The sequence below is a fragment of the Sebastes fasciatus genome, chromosome 3, assembly GCF_043250625.1.
Source record: "Sebastes fasciatus isolate fSebFas1 chromosome 3, fSebFas1.pri, whole genome shotgun sequence".
NCBI classification, from domain to species: Eukaryota; Metazoa; Chordata; class Actinopteri; order Perciformes; family Sebastidae; genus Sebastes; species Sebastes fasciatus.
Genome location: NC_133797.1, coordinates 11,399,408 through 11,415,978, shown reverse-complemented (window position 1 = coordinate 11,415,978; position 16,571 = coordinate 11,399,408). Strand labels below are relative to the sequence as shown.

Below are 16,571 nucleotides of genomic sequence, written 5' to 3'. Positions count from 1 at the left end.
TACTATTGCTGCTGCTGCTCCTGCTGCTGCTACTACTACTACTACTACTCCTACTGCTGCTGTTGCTATTGCTACTACTACTACTACTCCTACTACTACTACTACTCCTATTGCTGCTGCTGCTACTATTATTACTACTACTACTACTATTGCTGCTGCTCCTGCTCCAGCTACTACTACTACTACTACTGATACTACTACAACTGCTGTTGCTGCTATTACTATTACCACTACTACTACTATTATTGTTGCTGCTCCTACTCCTACTACTACTACTCCTACTACTGCTACTGCTGCTGCTACTACTACTACTATTGCTGCTGCTCCTGCTGCTGCTATTACTACTACTACTACTACTCCTACTGCTACTGCTGCTGCTGCTACTACTACTACTATTGCTGCTGCTCCTGCTCCAGCTACTACTACTACTACTACTGATACTACTACAACTGCTGTTGCTGCTATTACTATTACCACTACTACTACTATTATTGTTGCTGCTCCTACTCCTACTACTACTACTCCTACTACTACTACTGCTACTGCTGCTGCTGCTACTACTACTACTATTGCTGCTGCTCCTGCTGCTGATACTACTACTACTACTACTCCTACTACTACTACTACTCCTATTGCTGCTGCTGCTACTATTATTACTACTACTACTCCTACTGCTGCTGCTGCTACTGCTACTGCTACTACTACTACTCCTACTACTACTACTACTCCTATTGCTGCTGCTGCTACTATTATTACTACTACTACTACTATTGCTGCTGCTCCTGCTCCAGCTACTACTACTACTACTACTACTACTGATACTACTGATACTACTACAACTGCTGTTGCTGCTATTACTATTACCACTACTACTACTATTATTGTTGCTGCTCCTACTACTAATACTACTACTGCTGCTGCTATCCTAACAAGAAGTTCAGGGTGAGGCTTGTTTTCCACCCAAATACTACTTTTCTGTCTAACAACTTATTGTTTTAAAAGTTGTATGGTTTGCTTTCAATGTAATGTATTGCAAGGGACAGTGACTAATTTAGTTTCGACTTTCTTTTATTTGTATCTGATGAACATCTACATTTCACAGAGAATATATACAATATTAACAACTGTTTTTTATGATACAGAAATTACATTAGGAATGGCACAAGATCAGGCCTTGTGTATACTGTATATGTTATAGTAATTATTTATCTTACAAGGCTTGTGTACTCTCATAGAAACATACTATTAAAATATATTGGTAAAAAAAAGAAGGTGCATAAAGAGGTGGACCTGCACTCTCTTCTCTCCCTGCTACAGTACTGTAGCTCTCTCAGTTCTTTTGGATGTACAGCAGGATTGAATGTATTGTAATTCTGGAGAAATCACCCCATTTATGGACTTATAACTGATGCTATTTCATCTATGGGGGACAACACAAATCCTAATCTGACAAGCGTGATTTCAGTCATATGTGGTTCTTTTCAGTTCTGTTCCTCTCCCTGCAGTAAGATAAAGCCAGACCCCTTTGGTCAGTAACCATCATCGTACTCGTTCTGGGCCTGCTGCCGGGCCAACATGGCCTGTATGAGAGCACTGGAGCCTGCGGGAGCTGGGTTTTGTGGGGGAGCTGGGACCCACTGAGGCCTGTCCTCTTCCTCTGCCCTCTGCCTGGCTTGCATGACTTGCATCATAACACCTGACACAGAAGATGGCAGGTCACGTGCATCATCTGGTCCGTCCTCCTCTGCTCTGTGTCTGGCTTGCATCGCCTGTGTGACAGCGCTGGATGTGTTGACAGGGTTTTCAAAAAAACCTGTGCTGTAGTATTCATCCGTCTCTTGACCCTCAGCCCTCTGCCTTGCTTGCACGGCCTGTGCGAGGGCGCCGGAGGATGATTTATCTTCATCCTGGTCGTCTGCTCTCTGACGGGCCAGCATGGCCTGAATTAGAGCGCTCGAGGTGGAGATGTTGGAGGGAATGGGCACTCCACCGGCGCTGCGTCTCTCCTCATCCTCTTCAAGCTGCTGGCGAGTGAGCAACGCCTGAACCATGGCGTTTGAGTTGGACTGACCGCCTGAGGAGTGGACATCTGACCGCCGTTTGGTGTGCTGCAGGCCAGGAGCAAATATGCAGCAAGGCTGATAACAAATCCCAGGCTGAAAGGTGATTAGTCAGTATGAAAAGAATCTTCACAACAAACCTTTTTTGGATTCTTCTGTTTGGATTTTTTATCAGGCCGAGATTTCTGGAGGTTCTGGAGCTTGTCTAACAAGAAGGACTTGTCTTTCCCTTCCTAGTGAGAGAAAAGGAAAGAGAAAACCGAGGAAGAGAGAGAAGGAATGAATTTAAAATGCAGCCGAGGGATAAACAAAATAAAGGCAAAAATATACAAAAGCACATTTTTAAGGATATGTTTAAAACACACTCACATTAACAATCTGTTGTCTCAGTTGAACAATAAGATGCTTGCGGCCCTGAGTGACTTGCCAGAAGATGTATATAATGACTCTGAGTAGGAAAAGATGCAAAATTGTAATGAATACACAAACAACCACACACTGTATGCCCACATTGTTCCATTCAATTCAATGAAGCTTAACATAAGTTAAATCAGGAAGACTCTCTTTACACTCTCATTCACAAATCTTTCTGTCTCTCTCTCTCACGGGCTCCTACTCTATCAGCTGACTACAGGTGTTTCACTCTTAGTTAACCAACCAGATTCTGCCACGATCTCTTTGAGCCAATCATATCGTTGCCATCAAATTTGAAAACTGTTCTCCTCTCTACTGTTGTCAGTTATCATTGCAGTATGAACATGTCGTTACATTCATTCCACCTCAAGCCGCTCAACATCTCAAAGTAAAGACCTAGATTTCATGAGCCTCATCGTCACACTGCACCTTTAACTCAAATATACTACGTCATGATGGAGTCTAATCACCAAAGACTTTGCACTATTCATCTTATCATGCACCATGTAATAAATGGTTAATTCGAAATGGAGTCTCTACCGGTTGAAATAAATGTAAATCGAATTGTCCATTTTGTTGACACATTGCCTCAGTTGATCAGTTTCTTAGTTCTTAGAAATACACAATAAATGAACAATCTTCAGAATAACTTTTCTTTCCAATCAACACAAAACATTTTGCACAATACATTTATGGCTATATCATTACAGCCTGTAAATATATTCAAGACAAAAATTATATGATATAGCTACATATTATATTTAATTTATCCTTCAATTTCAACAAACTCGTATTTCTAGGAATGGCAATGTTGGTGTCTGTCCATCACTTTGGTCCAGACTGAAATATCGGTTAAAAAGCATTGTCATGACATTTTGTACAGACATGCATGGTCCCCAGAGGATGAATACTAATGATGTGATCCTTTAACTTTTCCACCATGAGGTCAAACTTGTTTAATTTATCCAATACTTTAGTTTAGGACCAAACACCTGCAAAACTAATGACACTGCCTCAGCTGTACTCAAGTTGCTTGTGAGCTCGTGGTTACAACATGTTCCTCAGACATATTATAAAATTACGAAGAAAAACAATATATTACTCTACTAGGCACCGAAAAATGAACTTCCATGGCCTCCACCATTTATTAAGTTAGTGTCACTTTGGGCTCAATGATGAATTAGATTTGAGTGTGTGTCTGTGAAATATAGAACTTCTACTTAATTGTAATGATGATGCATTTTGATCTTGTTGGTCAATTTACTAACAGCAAATTAAACAAGCAGTGTTTTTAATGTGTAACTTAATATACTTATGATCATGTGCCTTGGTAATTTATGGTAAGATTATTAGTGTTTTCCTTCAATAGTGAAGTATTTTTGATGTTCTTTGTTTGACATGTATTTTTCTTCTCTTCTCTTCCTGTTTTTTTCATGGTGCAGTGGATATGTGATGATGTCACTTCCTCAACCAATAGGGGATGGCAGACACTTCCAATCATCCAATCACATAACACGATAAACACGACCCCATTTGAAGGCACCATTTGAGTTTAAGCGCTAATTAGCCTAATATAAGCTAGTGAACACGGTAAGCATTATAACTGCTAAACACCCGCATGTTAGCATTGTCATTGTCATTGTGAGCGTGTTAGCTTGCTAACATTAATATTTAGCTCAAAGCACCGCTGTGCCTAGCTACAGCCAAGGCCTATGGAAAGGAGGCTGGATCACGCCTCATCAACGCGTCATATCTTAGGGGGTATGACACATGCGCAGTAAAATCTGGCCTGCACTCGCCGAAATTGAGCCAATCGCAACGCACGACCGCGGCTTCAGTTACACTGAGCATGTGTTATACCCCATACCCCAAGACCCATGTCCACCCGTGACACAGCCTCCTTTCCATAGGCCTTGGCTACAGCCTACAGCACACATAACATATCACCGGCACTATGCACTTACATGATGATGAGTGTGATAAGAAAGTAGAAGATTTCACTTCTGATGACATTTTCGTAGATCCAGACAGCCCATTCAGAACCAGGGATCTCCTCCAGATCGTCCATCCAGACTCCGACCACACTGAAGGTGTTGTTGAGTCCCCGAAAAGGACCACACTGCTTTGAGGGAGTCAGTCTACAGAGCAGGACAAGGTGGACAAAACAAGACTGAGGTTTCTGTTTGGGAGGATTTGTGTACTGGTAAAGAATGCAGCATACATGTGTCAAAGATTGGTATTGTTGTTGGGGTTTTATAATGCTCATAATAGGTCATGTTGTTGTACCTCCAGGCGGTGTATGCAACCATAGACAGGGCTCCCACAAAGAAAGGGAAGAAGAGGAGTGCGATGAAGATGGTTTGCATCTGAGCTGCTCTGCCTGACCGCTGTGGAGGCTGGCAGTTCTGGGTCAGGCTGACCTGGGGAACAAAACACACACATGAACAAAGTCATATATCACCAACACCATTTTTCATTATTATTGCAATACCTCATATGATATTATTAACGTTTAGAAAAACCATGAGCTCATTTCAGCCTAAACATCATACATGTTTCACTCCATAACAGAGAGCATGAAGATTTCATTAGTGCTTTGAATAGCAATGCTTCAAAGGTCATTCAGCACGTTCATGAAACATTCAACAACCCCAGATCCAAACTGGGTCAAATTACTAATCGTACTGAATTAATTTACTCTGGGATTGATTGACCTTGCCTGGTGCAGTGCAAGCAAAAGGTTTACACCATGAATCCCAAAGGCTACCTGTCTTTTCCATAACACTAAATAAAGCATGCTGTCAGTGTGATGAAAGGATTTAAATCAATTATTGAACCAGGTGCACAAATAGCGTAATATGAGCCTAAAACATTATATAGAGCAGCTTGGGCAGCAATGGCATTGTATCTGCCGTGGCCATTTGTCATCATGGCAGTTCAGTTTAAAATCACCATAAGGCTTCTAAACTTTATGAACCTCTATTTACCTTCTTTAGGTAAAACAAAATGAAAAGTTTGAGGATCTGGATGACAGGCAGCAGAGGAGAGAAGTAAATTCCAATCCTATGAAGAGAAAATAGAGGGTAAGTTAACTTTTTAATTCCATTGAGTTGTTAGATCTTGTACTGTAGTAAATGTTTAATGTCTTGTTCTTACCAGGCCAGAGTCTGTGCGTAGATGAGTTCGAGGACATTTCTGGCTACATCAAACTCTGGAACCCCCAGACGTGGTAGTAATCTTGTCCCAATCACACTGTTTCAGAGAAATAATGAATATGATTTAGGTTACCCCATTTCTGTGACTGTGAAGAATAAACTGAGTGTAACTCACTTGCTAAGAAACTCTCCAAAGAAGGATCCCAACATCAGGAAAAGAAAGTCAACAATGACCAGACGGTACAAAGCCTGCCCCACAATGGACTCCCAACACTGTGGAGAACACAGACAGTTATAGAGAGATTTAGACATGTTCACAGATGTAGACAATAGTTCATGAATGACTATATTCACATGAATGGAGGAAGAGAAATAACTCTGGATTCGGCTATTAGTGCATTTTACAACTTTTAAAATCTAATGATTTAAATAAGGACTATTAGAGTGTTCATCCTGGGAAGTTGATTCACCTCAAAAAAAATTATCCGCTGAGTTACAGACATCTCTTTCCCAATGTAAGTCTATGGGAAAAAGTATTTTTGGGCCCAATGCATCACGTGACTGACACGGAATTTGCAGTACCGCCGTTTGGCCACTATGAACGTTGGGATCAACGACCGGCGCACTTCCTGGGGGCTTGTCGCGAACTCTGATCAAACGGTCAAACTAGGCAGCACTGATCAACTATGAATCAATATTCTGTTACTGTAATGTTTATTTCTCACATAAAATGTTTTCAGAAGCATATTTTAATGTACGGTTTAGCTGTAAAATGAGAACGTTTGTGACCCGCCAGCCATGTTGACATCAGTTGAGCAAATACCAAGCACAGCCCACCAGCAAACCGGAGCAAACTTTCTCATTTTACAGCTAAACAGCACACCACAAAATGTTTCTGAAACCATTTTACGCGAGAAATAGGCATTACAGTAACAGAATATTGATTTATATTTGACCGTTTGATCAAAGTTCACGAGTGATTGACAGCCTTCTCTGTTGAATGAACAGCCAATAGGAACGCTCTCTCTCTGAAATGACCTGTGATTGGCCAAAGTCTCCCGTCACGGGCTAGATTTTTCTAAAGCCTGAAAACAGAGCCATGAGGAGGTGCAGAAGTCTAGTTTTCACTCAGAACACTTGAATTACAATATGCTGAAAAGTTATTATGGAATTTTTGCCCAATGATGCCAAAAATATTCTGCCTACTGCAGGTTAAAGGGTTGATCCCTGTCAAACATACCGAAAACTTCTTAGCCACCGTACTCATCCAGTAATAACACAAGACAGCCAGAATAGACATCTTGAGTATCACGTTTCTGTGGGAAAAGAGAACAAAATATTTCAAGCATTATTGATGCTTAAAGGAATTGTTTGAAATTTTGAGAAATATGCATATTTGCTTTCTTGCTGAGAGTTAGGTGATTGGATTGATATCACCACTGTGTGTACGGTAAATATGAAGCTGGAGCCAGCGGCCGATTAGCTTAGTTTAGCATTAAGATTAGAAACAGGTAGAAACAGCTAGCCTGGTTCTCTCTGTAGATCACAAATTCCACATTTACATTCCACATGTACCCAGATAGTTTAACCTAAACAAAAAAAATAATTAATTAATAAATATATAAGTATAAAAATGTGGGGTTCCAAATAGTCCAGTATGTAACCACCTGTAACACTGCAACATATAATTTTTATGGTTTGGTTTTAGCACAGATTAACGGAGATATTTCGTGTTAATTAGTGAGCTTTAAAGGAGCCAACATAGTATGTTCCCCTGTTTCTTGTCCTTATGCTAAGCTAAGCTAATTGACTGCTGACTCCAGCTTCGTATTGAACTGACAGATGAGAGTGATATATCAATCTTTTTATCTAATTCTCGGCAAAAAGCAAATAAGTGCATTTCGCACAATTTCGAAACTCCTTCTAAAAAAACATATTCCTCAATCTTGTTCCCATTAATTCATGTACTGTGTGTGCCTGCTATCGAACCTGACTACCAGAGCGTAGATCTGGCTGCGCTGGCTGGAGTAGGGCTCAAACTTGTTGAAGAGGGAGTAGAAGAGCGGGACAACCAGGTTCATCAGAGACACCACAAAAGGAACCAGGAGAGTCTCGGCCTCCTGAAGCAGAGACCGGTTGGCTGCATCGGTTGCCCGCTATAAAGATAACAGATGGAGGTCAGCTCAAGATAGTGCTGGTCGGCGAACACTGTGTGCAATGAAATGAATCAAACCCTGCACTGCCGTTAAATGACTTGACAGTAAGTTGCAAGCTTATGACGCATGCTGACCAAAATACTATCATATGCAGTTTCTCTACACCTGCAAACAAAGGGATCTGTAACAGTGCAGGTATTGTTAAATTCCAATTCAACAATAAGACTAATTATTCAATCTTGACTTGTGTACCTCCTGTTCGTATTGACAGAGATAATAGATGCTAGCTCCACAGCCAACAGCCAAGCCAGTGGAGAGGAGCCAGGAGCCCAGATGAACCCCAAAGTGCTTCAGCTTTTCAGAGTGGGTTAGCAGCTCCCTATGGGCCTTCTCTGACAAAGACTCCTGAGGGGATGACAAGATGACAAACATGGCAATGAAAAATAATGAGGTGCATGATGTGTCTTTAAACAGGAATTAATGTCTGAGAAAGCTAAGTGTCTGAAATTTGTTGAAAGCTTATTGTGAAAATATTGCAGCTACAGCTCATCTCAAAAATGTAACTACAAATCTTAAAGTACCAAGTTGGAAAATATGAATTAGTGGATATGTACATGTCATTCAGAAATATATTTCATGACATGTAGGTGAGATGATACTATAATAAAACACCTCTCTTTTTCCTCACTTGGTGTCTTGATTGACAAAAGTGGGTTTGTACCACGGTAATAGTCACCTTGAGTTGGACACGTAGGTTGTTCTTGCGCTGTCTCACTGCTCTCTCATTGGTAATACTAAAATCCCAGCTGCACAGAAGCTGCCATGCACCGTTTGAAGTTGGGTCTGCTAGTACATAGTTTTTCTTGAATGAGCTGGCCATGCTGCGTGAGGAAAATAGGCAACATACATTTCTTTCTTCAAACTATTGTTAACCTGAAGGACAATTAGATGGGTAAATTCAAGGAAATGTACAATAAACTCAAAATATTATAGTTATACAGAATTGATAGAGTTGGACTGACCTTAAGATAAGTGCAACTCCACACAGAACCATGTAGACTGCTATTGTGAAGAAATAGGCCAACTGCATGTTGTACTCTACCAGACCCACCAGAGTTTCATTACTGTAGCCACCATAGTACAAAACGGTGTAGTGGAAGTAACCCTGGAGAAACCAAAACACATTTACTATGCATTGAAAAAGCATTTTTACTGAATATCTATACATTAATTAAACCAAGCTGTCAATTGATTTCAATATTTAATTCCGAATTCTGATTAATCGCGTGATTGTCCATAGTTAATCATGATTAATCACACATTTTTTGTTTTCTAAATTGATTTCCATTCTTATGAACTATTATATAACAAGGCATGACAATATGTCAGCATTTAAGAGAAAAAAGAAGATCCGTTTCATCTTTTTGTGACAAGAACACCGCCATGTTGCAGTACTCTACTGGGATGTTATGTAACCTCCTTCACGGGAAGCCAGTATGACATGAAAACTTAAGCCATAACATTCAACTGAGCCCGCTACAACCTCCGAAAAATCGGTTGCGCTAATACGTTAAAGAAATTAGTGGCGTTAAAACAAATTTGCGTTATTATCACGTTAACTTTGACAGCCCCAATATATATAAATATAAATATATAGTTAAAATAGTTAAGAGAAAATTAGGACGGACCAGACCAGCAGGACATTATTTGTGACCAGGAAGGAAGTAGTGGTCAAAGTGCACGGGGGATAAAGTGCTAGTGCATCAGCTGTTTAAAAACTTTATGGCTTGTTGGACAAATGAAAACTTGGATCTATTTTTAGTGAATAGAGGGGGGGGGTAATACCGTCGCCCAGATGGTAACAATATAAATGAGGAGGCAAGGGGATGCCTCTAGTCACCCACAATATTGTTTGCCTTAGAAACGCAATTGAAGGGTGGGTGCTACGCTTCCGCAACAGCGCCGTCGGTCGGTGCAGCATTATCAGCTGTAACCACCGTATGTGAGCAGTGCAGAGCAGCGGCAGTGAGCTAGCCAGTCGGGCACGCTCAAATGCACAAACATGCACTAAAAGCATGCACGGCCTCCAACAAAGCCAGCAGAAGCTCGGATTACAACACACACATAGGGAGAGTGACTTCATTCTCTGCTCAGGTACTCCTCTATATCTTTACATAGCAAATAGTTGTCTGCTCCTATGTTAATGCTCTGGATATCGTATAGAGCACCTTTAAGGTTACATACATAATTTCATCCATTGTTTATACAAATATTGATTAGAGCAGCTTTAAGTTGCACAATGATTTAATAAAAAAATAATTGATACATGTTAGGGATTATTTGTGGCTTTACAAAAAGATATGTACTTGTGCCTAAGAGCCTAAACTTACAGCTCCAGTCAGTATCTCCAGTCCTCTGAAGGTCACGTTTGGAGGTATGTTGGGTGAGGGGTCGTAAACAAGCAGCGGGATGGTGATAAAGCCAAAGTTGACCAGGAAGGAGAAAATGTTGAATACGAGCAGCCACTTGAGGAACACGAAATAGGAGAGGACACTGGTGCCAAACTTGCCACCAATCTCTTTCATGATGCCTTGCCACAGCTCCAGTGTCTGTCTGGCTGACCTTATACTATAGCCGCACCTGCGGAAAGACTGGGAAAACAGCGTGTGACACATATGGCATACAAAAATGAATTGTTTAAGTGTGGCATTGCAGCATGTTGTTAACTTACCAGTGACACATTCTCAGAGCAATCTGCAAAACACGTGAACTTGCGAGATTGCTTGGAAGACTTGAACGCCAGCACTTGGCTCCTGTGGAGGTATTTTAGAACATAATTTGGTGTTATGATGACATCAGTGCCTGTAGACATTATGACCTGATTAATTAGAGGAATTGTGACTCAACGCTGCAGAATAACCTTTGGACCTCCTGTCATTTGAATCGTTTCTTGAGTAATGTGACTTGAAAAGACAGAGCAGTGCGTGTTTTTGCACATAACTTTTCCTCAAGTGATGTATATTGCAACACAATACCACCCTGCCTGTGCATACAGAACCCTTATTTTATGGTTCCCAGCAAGGTGTAATGGTTAACCCAGAATGACGCTGACAAGGAAGCTTATCAACTTTAACTGCTCGTCAGTCAAAACCCACCTGATATGTTTCTTCTCGTCACAGCTCATTGGAAGGTCTCGAATGGCCCGAATTCGGTCTCGAGTTGACAGGGCAACGAGCTCCTTGACCAGGTTCTGTTCCTCTGTCACACACAACATAACAAGATAAGCTCTCCCTATTATCTTACACAGACTACCATGCAGACTGCAGATCAGGTGTCACACTTCCCGTGACAGGCTCTTACCATTCTCCATCTCGTTCCTGATGGCATCCTCTGTGAAGGCTACATTGGCAGGATCGCCGTTGGGAAACATGCTCATCCTTCTCATTGTCACTCCCCTCCATCTCATTGTCATGTTACCTGGAGGAACAAACATCAAGAGATGTGATGGAAATACAGGAGGACAGTCATCGAGGATGACATTTTTAAATCTAACACCTGCAGTTGCTTGAACATGTAAACATTTACTCTCCCACCACAGCCTGACAGAGATTTACTATCGTCTCTTTATATTTTCCTGATTTACTGCACATAAACTTTGTGTATTACCTACTGTACAGTACATACACTGATAGAAAGTACAGCTGATAGCAGTGCAATACAGTATATGAGAGATAATGTGGGTGCTATTATACCACTGACTCTAGGCTACATTATCTTAACTCCTGATTATTCCATATGATACTGTAGCTGTTGGCACCACAATTCTCTACAATTCAATTCACAGCTTTTTTTCCTTTTCGTTATCACAACCTGTTTCTGCCACTGTAAAGCGTATATAAGCCTAACTGTTTCCACCCGGACAACAATACAGCTACACCTGATGTTGTTTACTGGCAGAGGAGAGCTTGGTTTGAGCTGCCCTTGCGACACACGCGCAGCGCCCAAATTTGGGCTTTGCTCGACGCAGTGAAAAGCTGTTGTGACGTGGCGCAAGCCATTGGAAATAATGGGTTTCAGAGTGCAGTGGTACCGCTGTCGGGTTGTGTCTGAAAGGGCATTCAGTGAGTGAGTGAAAGAGAGAGAAATGGAGAGTACTAAGAGAAATGAATACTCAAGCTGCGGCAAAAAATTAATGAATTCACAAAGGTTCACGCCAGAGGGGCGAATTATTCTGTATTCTTTCCTGAGAATTAAAAGTAAAATTAAAAGTACTTAAGATAAAAATGCTGTTGCAGTGTAATTATTATTTTGCTATTTTCATTCTTTAAAAGTCACCAGAATGCAGGAAACAAAGTCTCTGAAACTCAGAATTTTTCTAGGGGAGGACCCTTAGCCCCCCCGCTTTGGTTTCGAAATCCTCCCTATTTTTGATGTCTCAAGGTGGGCAAGTATGCCAGACCATGGATTGAACCCTGGACCTTCTTACTGTCCTTCTTGCTGTGAGGCGACAGTGCTAACTGCTGCACTGCACCGTGCCACCCATAAGATGAAAGCTAAATTTGTGGTCAGTAATTATACAAGGTTTTAGTTACAACACGAAGGACACAGTGCCGTTACAGATCCCTTTCGACACTAAATTCGTCCACTCATTCCCATTAACAGACACATTTCCAAAACCTTTAGATTACGCCCTTCAGATTAAGGCAACCTTTTCCCCACAGCCACCTTCCCTCTGTTTTATTTACTTTACCAACTTCCTTGTCTTCCCCCGTCATTTGTTGTTGTGCGTAGACTCCATTAATAATTATCAAGTAAGTATGACTTTGCTAAGTTGATTGGTAACCAAAGGTCAACATGAATGTCACATTTCTTTTCAATTACTGTCTGGTAATGCACTTAACAACTTTGCGTGTGTGTGTGTGTTTAGCGATACCATAGTAACAGAGCTTACAATAACTGTGTAAAGAAACTATTATCTATGGAGTAAAAACCATTACCTGACATTGCAGAAGGCAGGCGGACAGAGAGTGACCGATCATACTGAGAGTCAGGTGGGATCTGGAAGGTACTGTGATCTGAATAAAAGCGAGGAGTAGAAGTATCAACAGAGGTGTCACTTGGCAACACACAGAGGCACACAGTATATAGAGCCAAACGACATAGTCTGATTGAAGTGAAGTAGTCAACACTGAATCATGTTGCTTTTTCTCTATGATACAGTACAGAGAGTATAAACATCAAAATATGCACAGACTTCATATTGTTCCATAGCTCAATAGATTTAGCTTGGTCCACTCACTGAGGTCATGCTGCCATGACGGACTCGGGGGGCGCGTTGAGATGAGGCCCATGGGGATGCTTTCTCTCCCCCTCCAGCTCTCCTCCTGCCAGCCCCGCCAGGGCACTCTCCCCACGGCGTCATCACTGATGGTCTGAACAGTCGACGAGTAATGGGCATCTGCCCTCTCACCCCTGGCATAAGGGTTAGAGTGGCGGTTTTTGCTGGACGACCTAGACGCCACACAGAACAAATATTGTGTGACTTGAAAGATTAAAGCATCAGTGGGTAGAATTGGAGCAAATATGATTATAAAAAGTGATTTTTATAAAACGGTCTCTATATCCGGACAGTAGTGCATGAGACAGGTAATCTGAAAAAAAAAAATCATGTGCCTCTGTGTCCTTCGGTGCTCTTAATGGCATCTGCAGGATTTCACAGACCGGAGGAAAACAACCAATCAGAGCCGAGCTGGAGCCTGCCGTCTCTGAGCAGCTGTCAATCAATGAGAAAGTTTGCTCCGGCTGGTGGGCGGTGCTTGGTATTTTCTCAACAGATCTCAACTTGGCTGCTGGGTCACAAACATTCTCATTTTACAGCTAAACAGTACACTACAAGATGTTTCTGAATACATTTGAGGTGAGAAATAGGCATTACAGTAACAGAATATTGATTCATATTTGATCAGCGCTGCCTAGTTTGATCGGAGTTTGTGAGTGATTGACAGCTGCCTTCGTTGAATGAACAGCCAATAGGAATGCTCTCTCTCTGAAATTACCTGTGATTGGCCAAAGTCTCCCATAACGGGCTACATTGTTTAAAGCCTGAAAACAGAGCCATGAGGAGGAGCAGAAGTCTAGTTTTCTCTCAGAACACTTGACTTACAATATGCTGAAAGGTTATTATGGAATTTTTGCCCAATGATGCCAAACATATTCTGCCTACTGCAGGCTTAATCATTGAGGTCATGCAGTTTGTGTTATTTATTTGTTATTTATGATATATTTATGAGCTCTGGGGTTATCAGTTCGAGATAGGAACTGGAATTTCAAATCATGATCATTATCTGATAGAGAGGTATGACTAATATGGAGATGATGTTTTTCTCCCGTGGGAAATTTGAATGATATAATAACCTACAAGGAAGTGCAGATATAAGTTTCGGAGTAAAGTCCAATGGACTAATGTATTTGTCCCTTTAGTTTTACTGTAATGTTTTTTTTTTTAGAAACTTTCAAAGTCTTTAGACCTTAAAGTTTTTACCCAAACGGTGTAAAATAAATGAATCACTCTTACAGCCTGGGATATAGCCAGGGAAACTACCACATAGCTGTCTGTTCCTTGAGGACATCCTGTTCATTCTTTTACAATACATTACATGCCCTTTGATGACGAAGTACAAACAACACACAGCAACTGAAACACTCTCCTTGATTAATTAAAATAAGGGAAGGGAGTTTTTCAGGATAAAAGGTTCACTGATTCACATATGAAGATAAAACCACATTTTATGTTATTACCACAAACCTATCAATTTCCAGAGTCTCGCTGTCATGGTAGGCAGGGTTGAAGATTCCTCCGTGGCTGTAACTTGTCATGAGATCCTTCAAATTGATCCTTTTCACTCTTCTTTGGAGACAACGACGATCCTTCAGCTCACACCGTGGCAGTCGCTCTTCAATATGTTGATGTTTGTACAGTCCAGTTCCAGTAATACACTGTAAAAAACGTGCTCTTTAGATGACTATACTAGTGTGTTAAGTTATCGTGAGAAAGATAAGAGTGTATGCCTTCATTACATGTTGTAGTGAGGCTTCAGTTGCCAGCTATGTCAACTTTAAAATAGCCTAAACAAGTAGCAATAGATGTGCCTTTCTTTGCTCAGAGTGACAGCTACATTGTTGGGGGGAAGCGTGTGTAATTGAATCTCTTGATCCCATCCTCATGTGTTCATCATTAATTCATACATTAGGTTTGGTTTCCACCACATGTAGTGGGTTCTCACACAGAGCCACTGAAGGATGGCAGAAATGGAAAATCTGAATAACAATGAACAGAAAACTACAGTCTAACAAATCAACAATGGAAAGAAAAAGCTCATACAGTGAGACTACAGATAGTGTGTGAGTGGATATAGTCATAGATTTACTATACCATTCAGATAATGACAAATCTTGATAAATGTTCTGCTCTGTTGTCAAACACTGCTTACCTGTAAATATGTGGTGATGTTGAGAGAATATACAGAAAGTATGTCCTGATAAAATGCTGTAGAGTGGTCAGAAAAATGCCTTCTAGTCTTTCTCGCAGTCCATGCAGACCAAGCCTGAAGAGTAACCTGTGAATCAGTCTGAGAACCACCGTCAGTGAGATGAAACTAAAGACTGTCTGGCTACCAGGAAGTGTGTGCTGAGCTTGTAAAGGTAAAAGTCCACTGCATCGGATTAGGTCATGTAAATCCCATGTGGACGCTTTGTATTGTGATGAAAATAATGAAACCTCTAAGGTTCAAATTTAATTGGCATCCAGAACTTAAGGTGGGTGTCCAAGAGTCCATGTTGTATCTGCTATAGGTTTACCTGTGGTGGTGCTTAGAGACTGAAGTTATCTATAGACAAGGCAATAAAGTGATAGATAGATAGATAGTTACAGTAGATAGATAGATAGGTACAGTAAATAGATAGATAGATAGATAGATAGATAGATTGATAGAAACCCACCAACAGCTAAGAAGTCCTTAACAGGGAAGTGCTCTTGCTGGATTTAATTACACTAAGCTCCTCAAAAGGGAAATTCCCTCAACAGGATAGCTATGCATACAGCACTCAATTTCACATGCTTTGACCTCTATTTTCCCTGTTTTGCATAACTGGTAAAGGAGACTACACTCACATAAACATACGATTTTCAATTCTCTTTATCAAGTTACATTTTTTGCAGGATATTTAAAGAGGACCTATTATGCTTTTTCCCTTTCCTTTAGTATGTTATATAGTTTTTTTGTGCATGTAAAAAGTCTGCAAGTTACAAAGCCCAAAGTCCAAGCCAGAGGGAATTACTCTCCCCCCTAGAAACACTGCTCCTGAACTGCCTGAAACGCCTTGCTTCAAGTTCTGCCTTTTCTTCCGTAAAATGGTGATGTCACGAAGTAACACATTGGCACGCCCTCAAACAAAGCTGTTTGAGCGGAGCTTGAGCGAAGAATCCAAAGAGATATTACGACTTTTTTCTCGTAATATTATGACTTTTTTCTCGGAAAGTTATCACTTTATTCTGGTAATATTAAGACTTTTTTCTCGTAATATTGCGACTTTTTTCTCGGAAAGTTAGGACTTTATTCTCATAATAAAATCTCAAATATTTTTACCCCTCAATGTGTCCCTAATACTCTGTCGTACTTTTCCGTAGTAACTGTTACATACTGTTACAATAAGGTAGAATAAAGCGAGATAAAGCTGTGATCCAGTGATGCGATGTGATGTGATGTCTGAGCCGCTCCTGAATCCAC

General features: G+C 40.8%; 1 protein-coding gene across 1 annotated transcript; it reads right to left on the bottom strand.

Moving 5' to 3' along the window:
• Positions 1-1,050: 1,050 nt before the first annotated feature.
• tmc5 (transmembrane channel like 5) lies at positions 1,051-15,454 on the bottom strand. Its single transcript, XM_074628922.1, has 21 exons — positions 15,276-15,454; positions 14,591-14,781; positions 13,085-13,296; positions 12,783-12,860; positions 11,146-11,262; positions 10,941-11,043; positions 10,517-10,598; positions 10,176-10,436; positions 8,808-8,950; positions 8,522-8,666; positions 8,038-8,190; positions 7,619-7,785; positions 6,870-6,945; positions 5,805-5,902; positions 5,631-5,726; positions 5,462-5,537; positions 4,761-4,894; positions 4,439-4,612; positions 2,430-2,508; positions 2,201-2,293; positions 1,051-2,108 (listed from the first exon to the last, which is right to left on the bottom strand). The coding sequence occupies exons 2-21, from the start codon at positions 14,659-14,661 to the stop codon at positions 1,530-1,532; spliced, it is 2,937 nt and encodes a 978-aa protein (XP_074485023.1). The 5' UTR covers positions 14,662-14,781; positions 15,276-15,454; the 3' UTR covers positions 1,051-1,529.
• Positions 15,455-16,571: the final 1,117 nt, after the last annotated feature.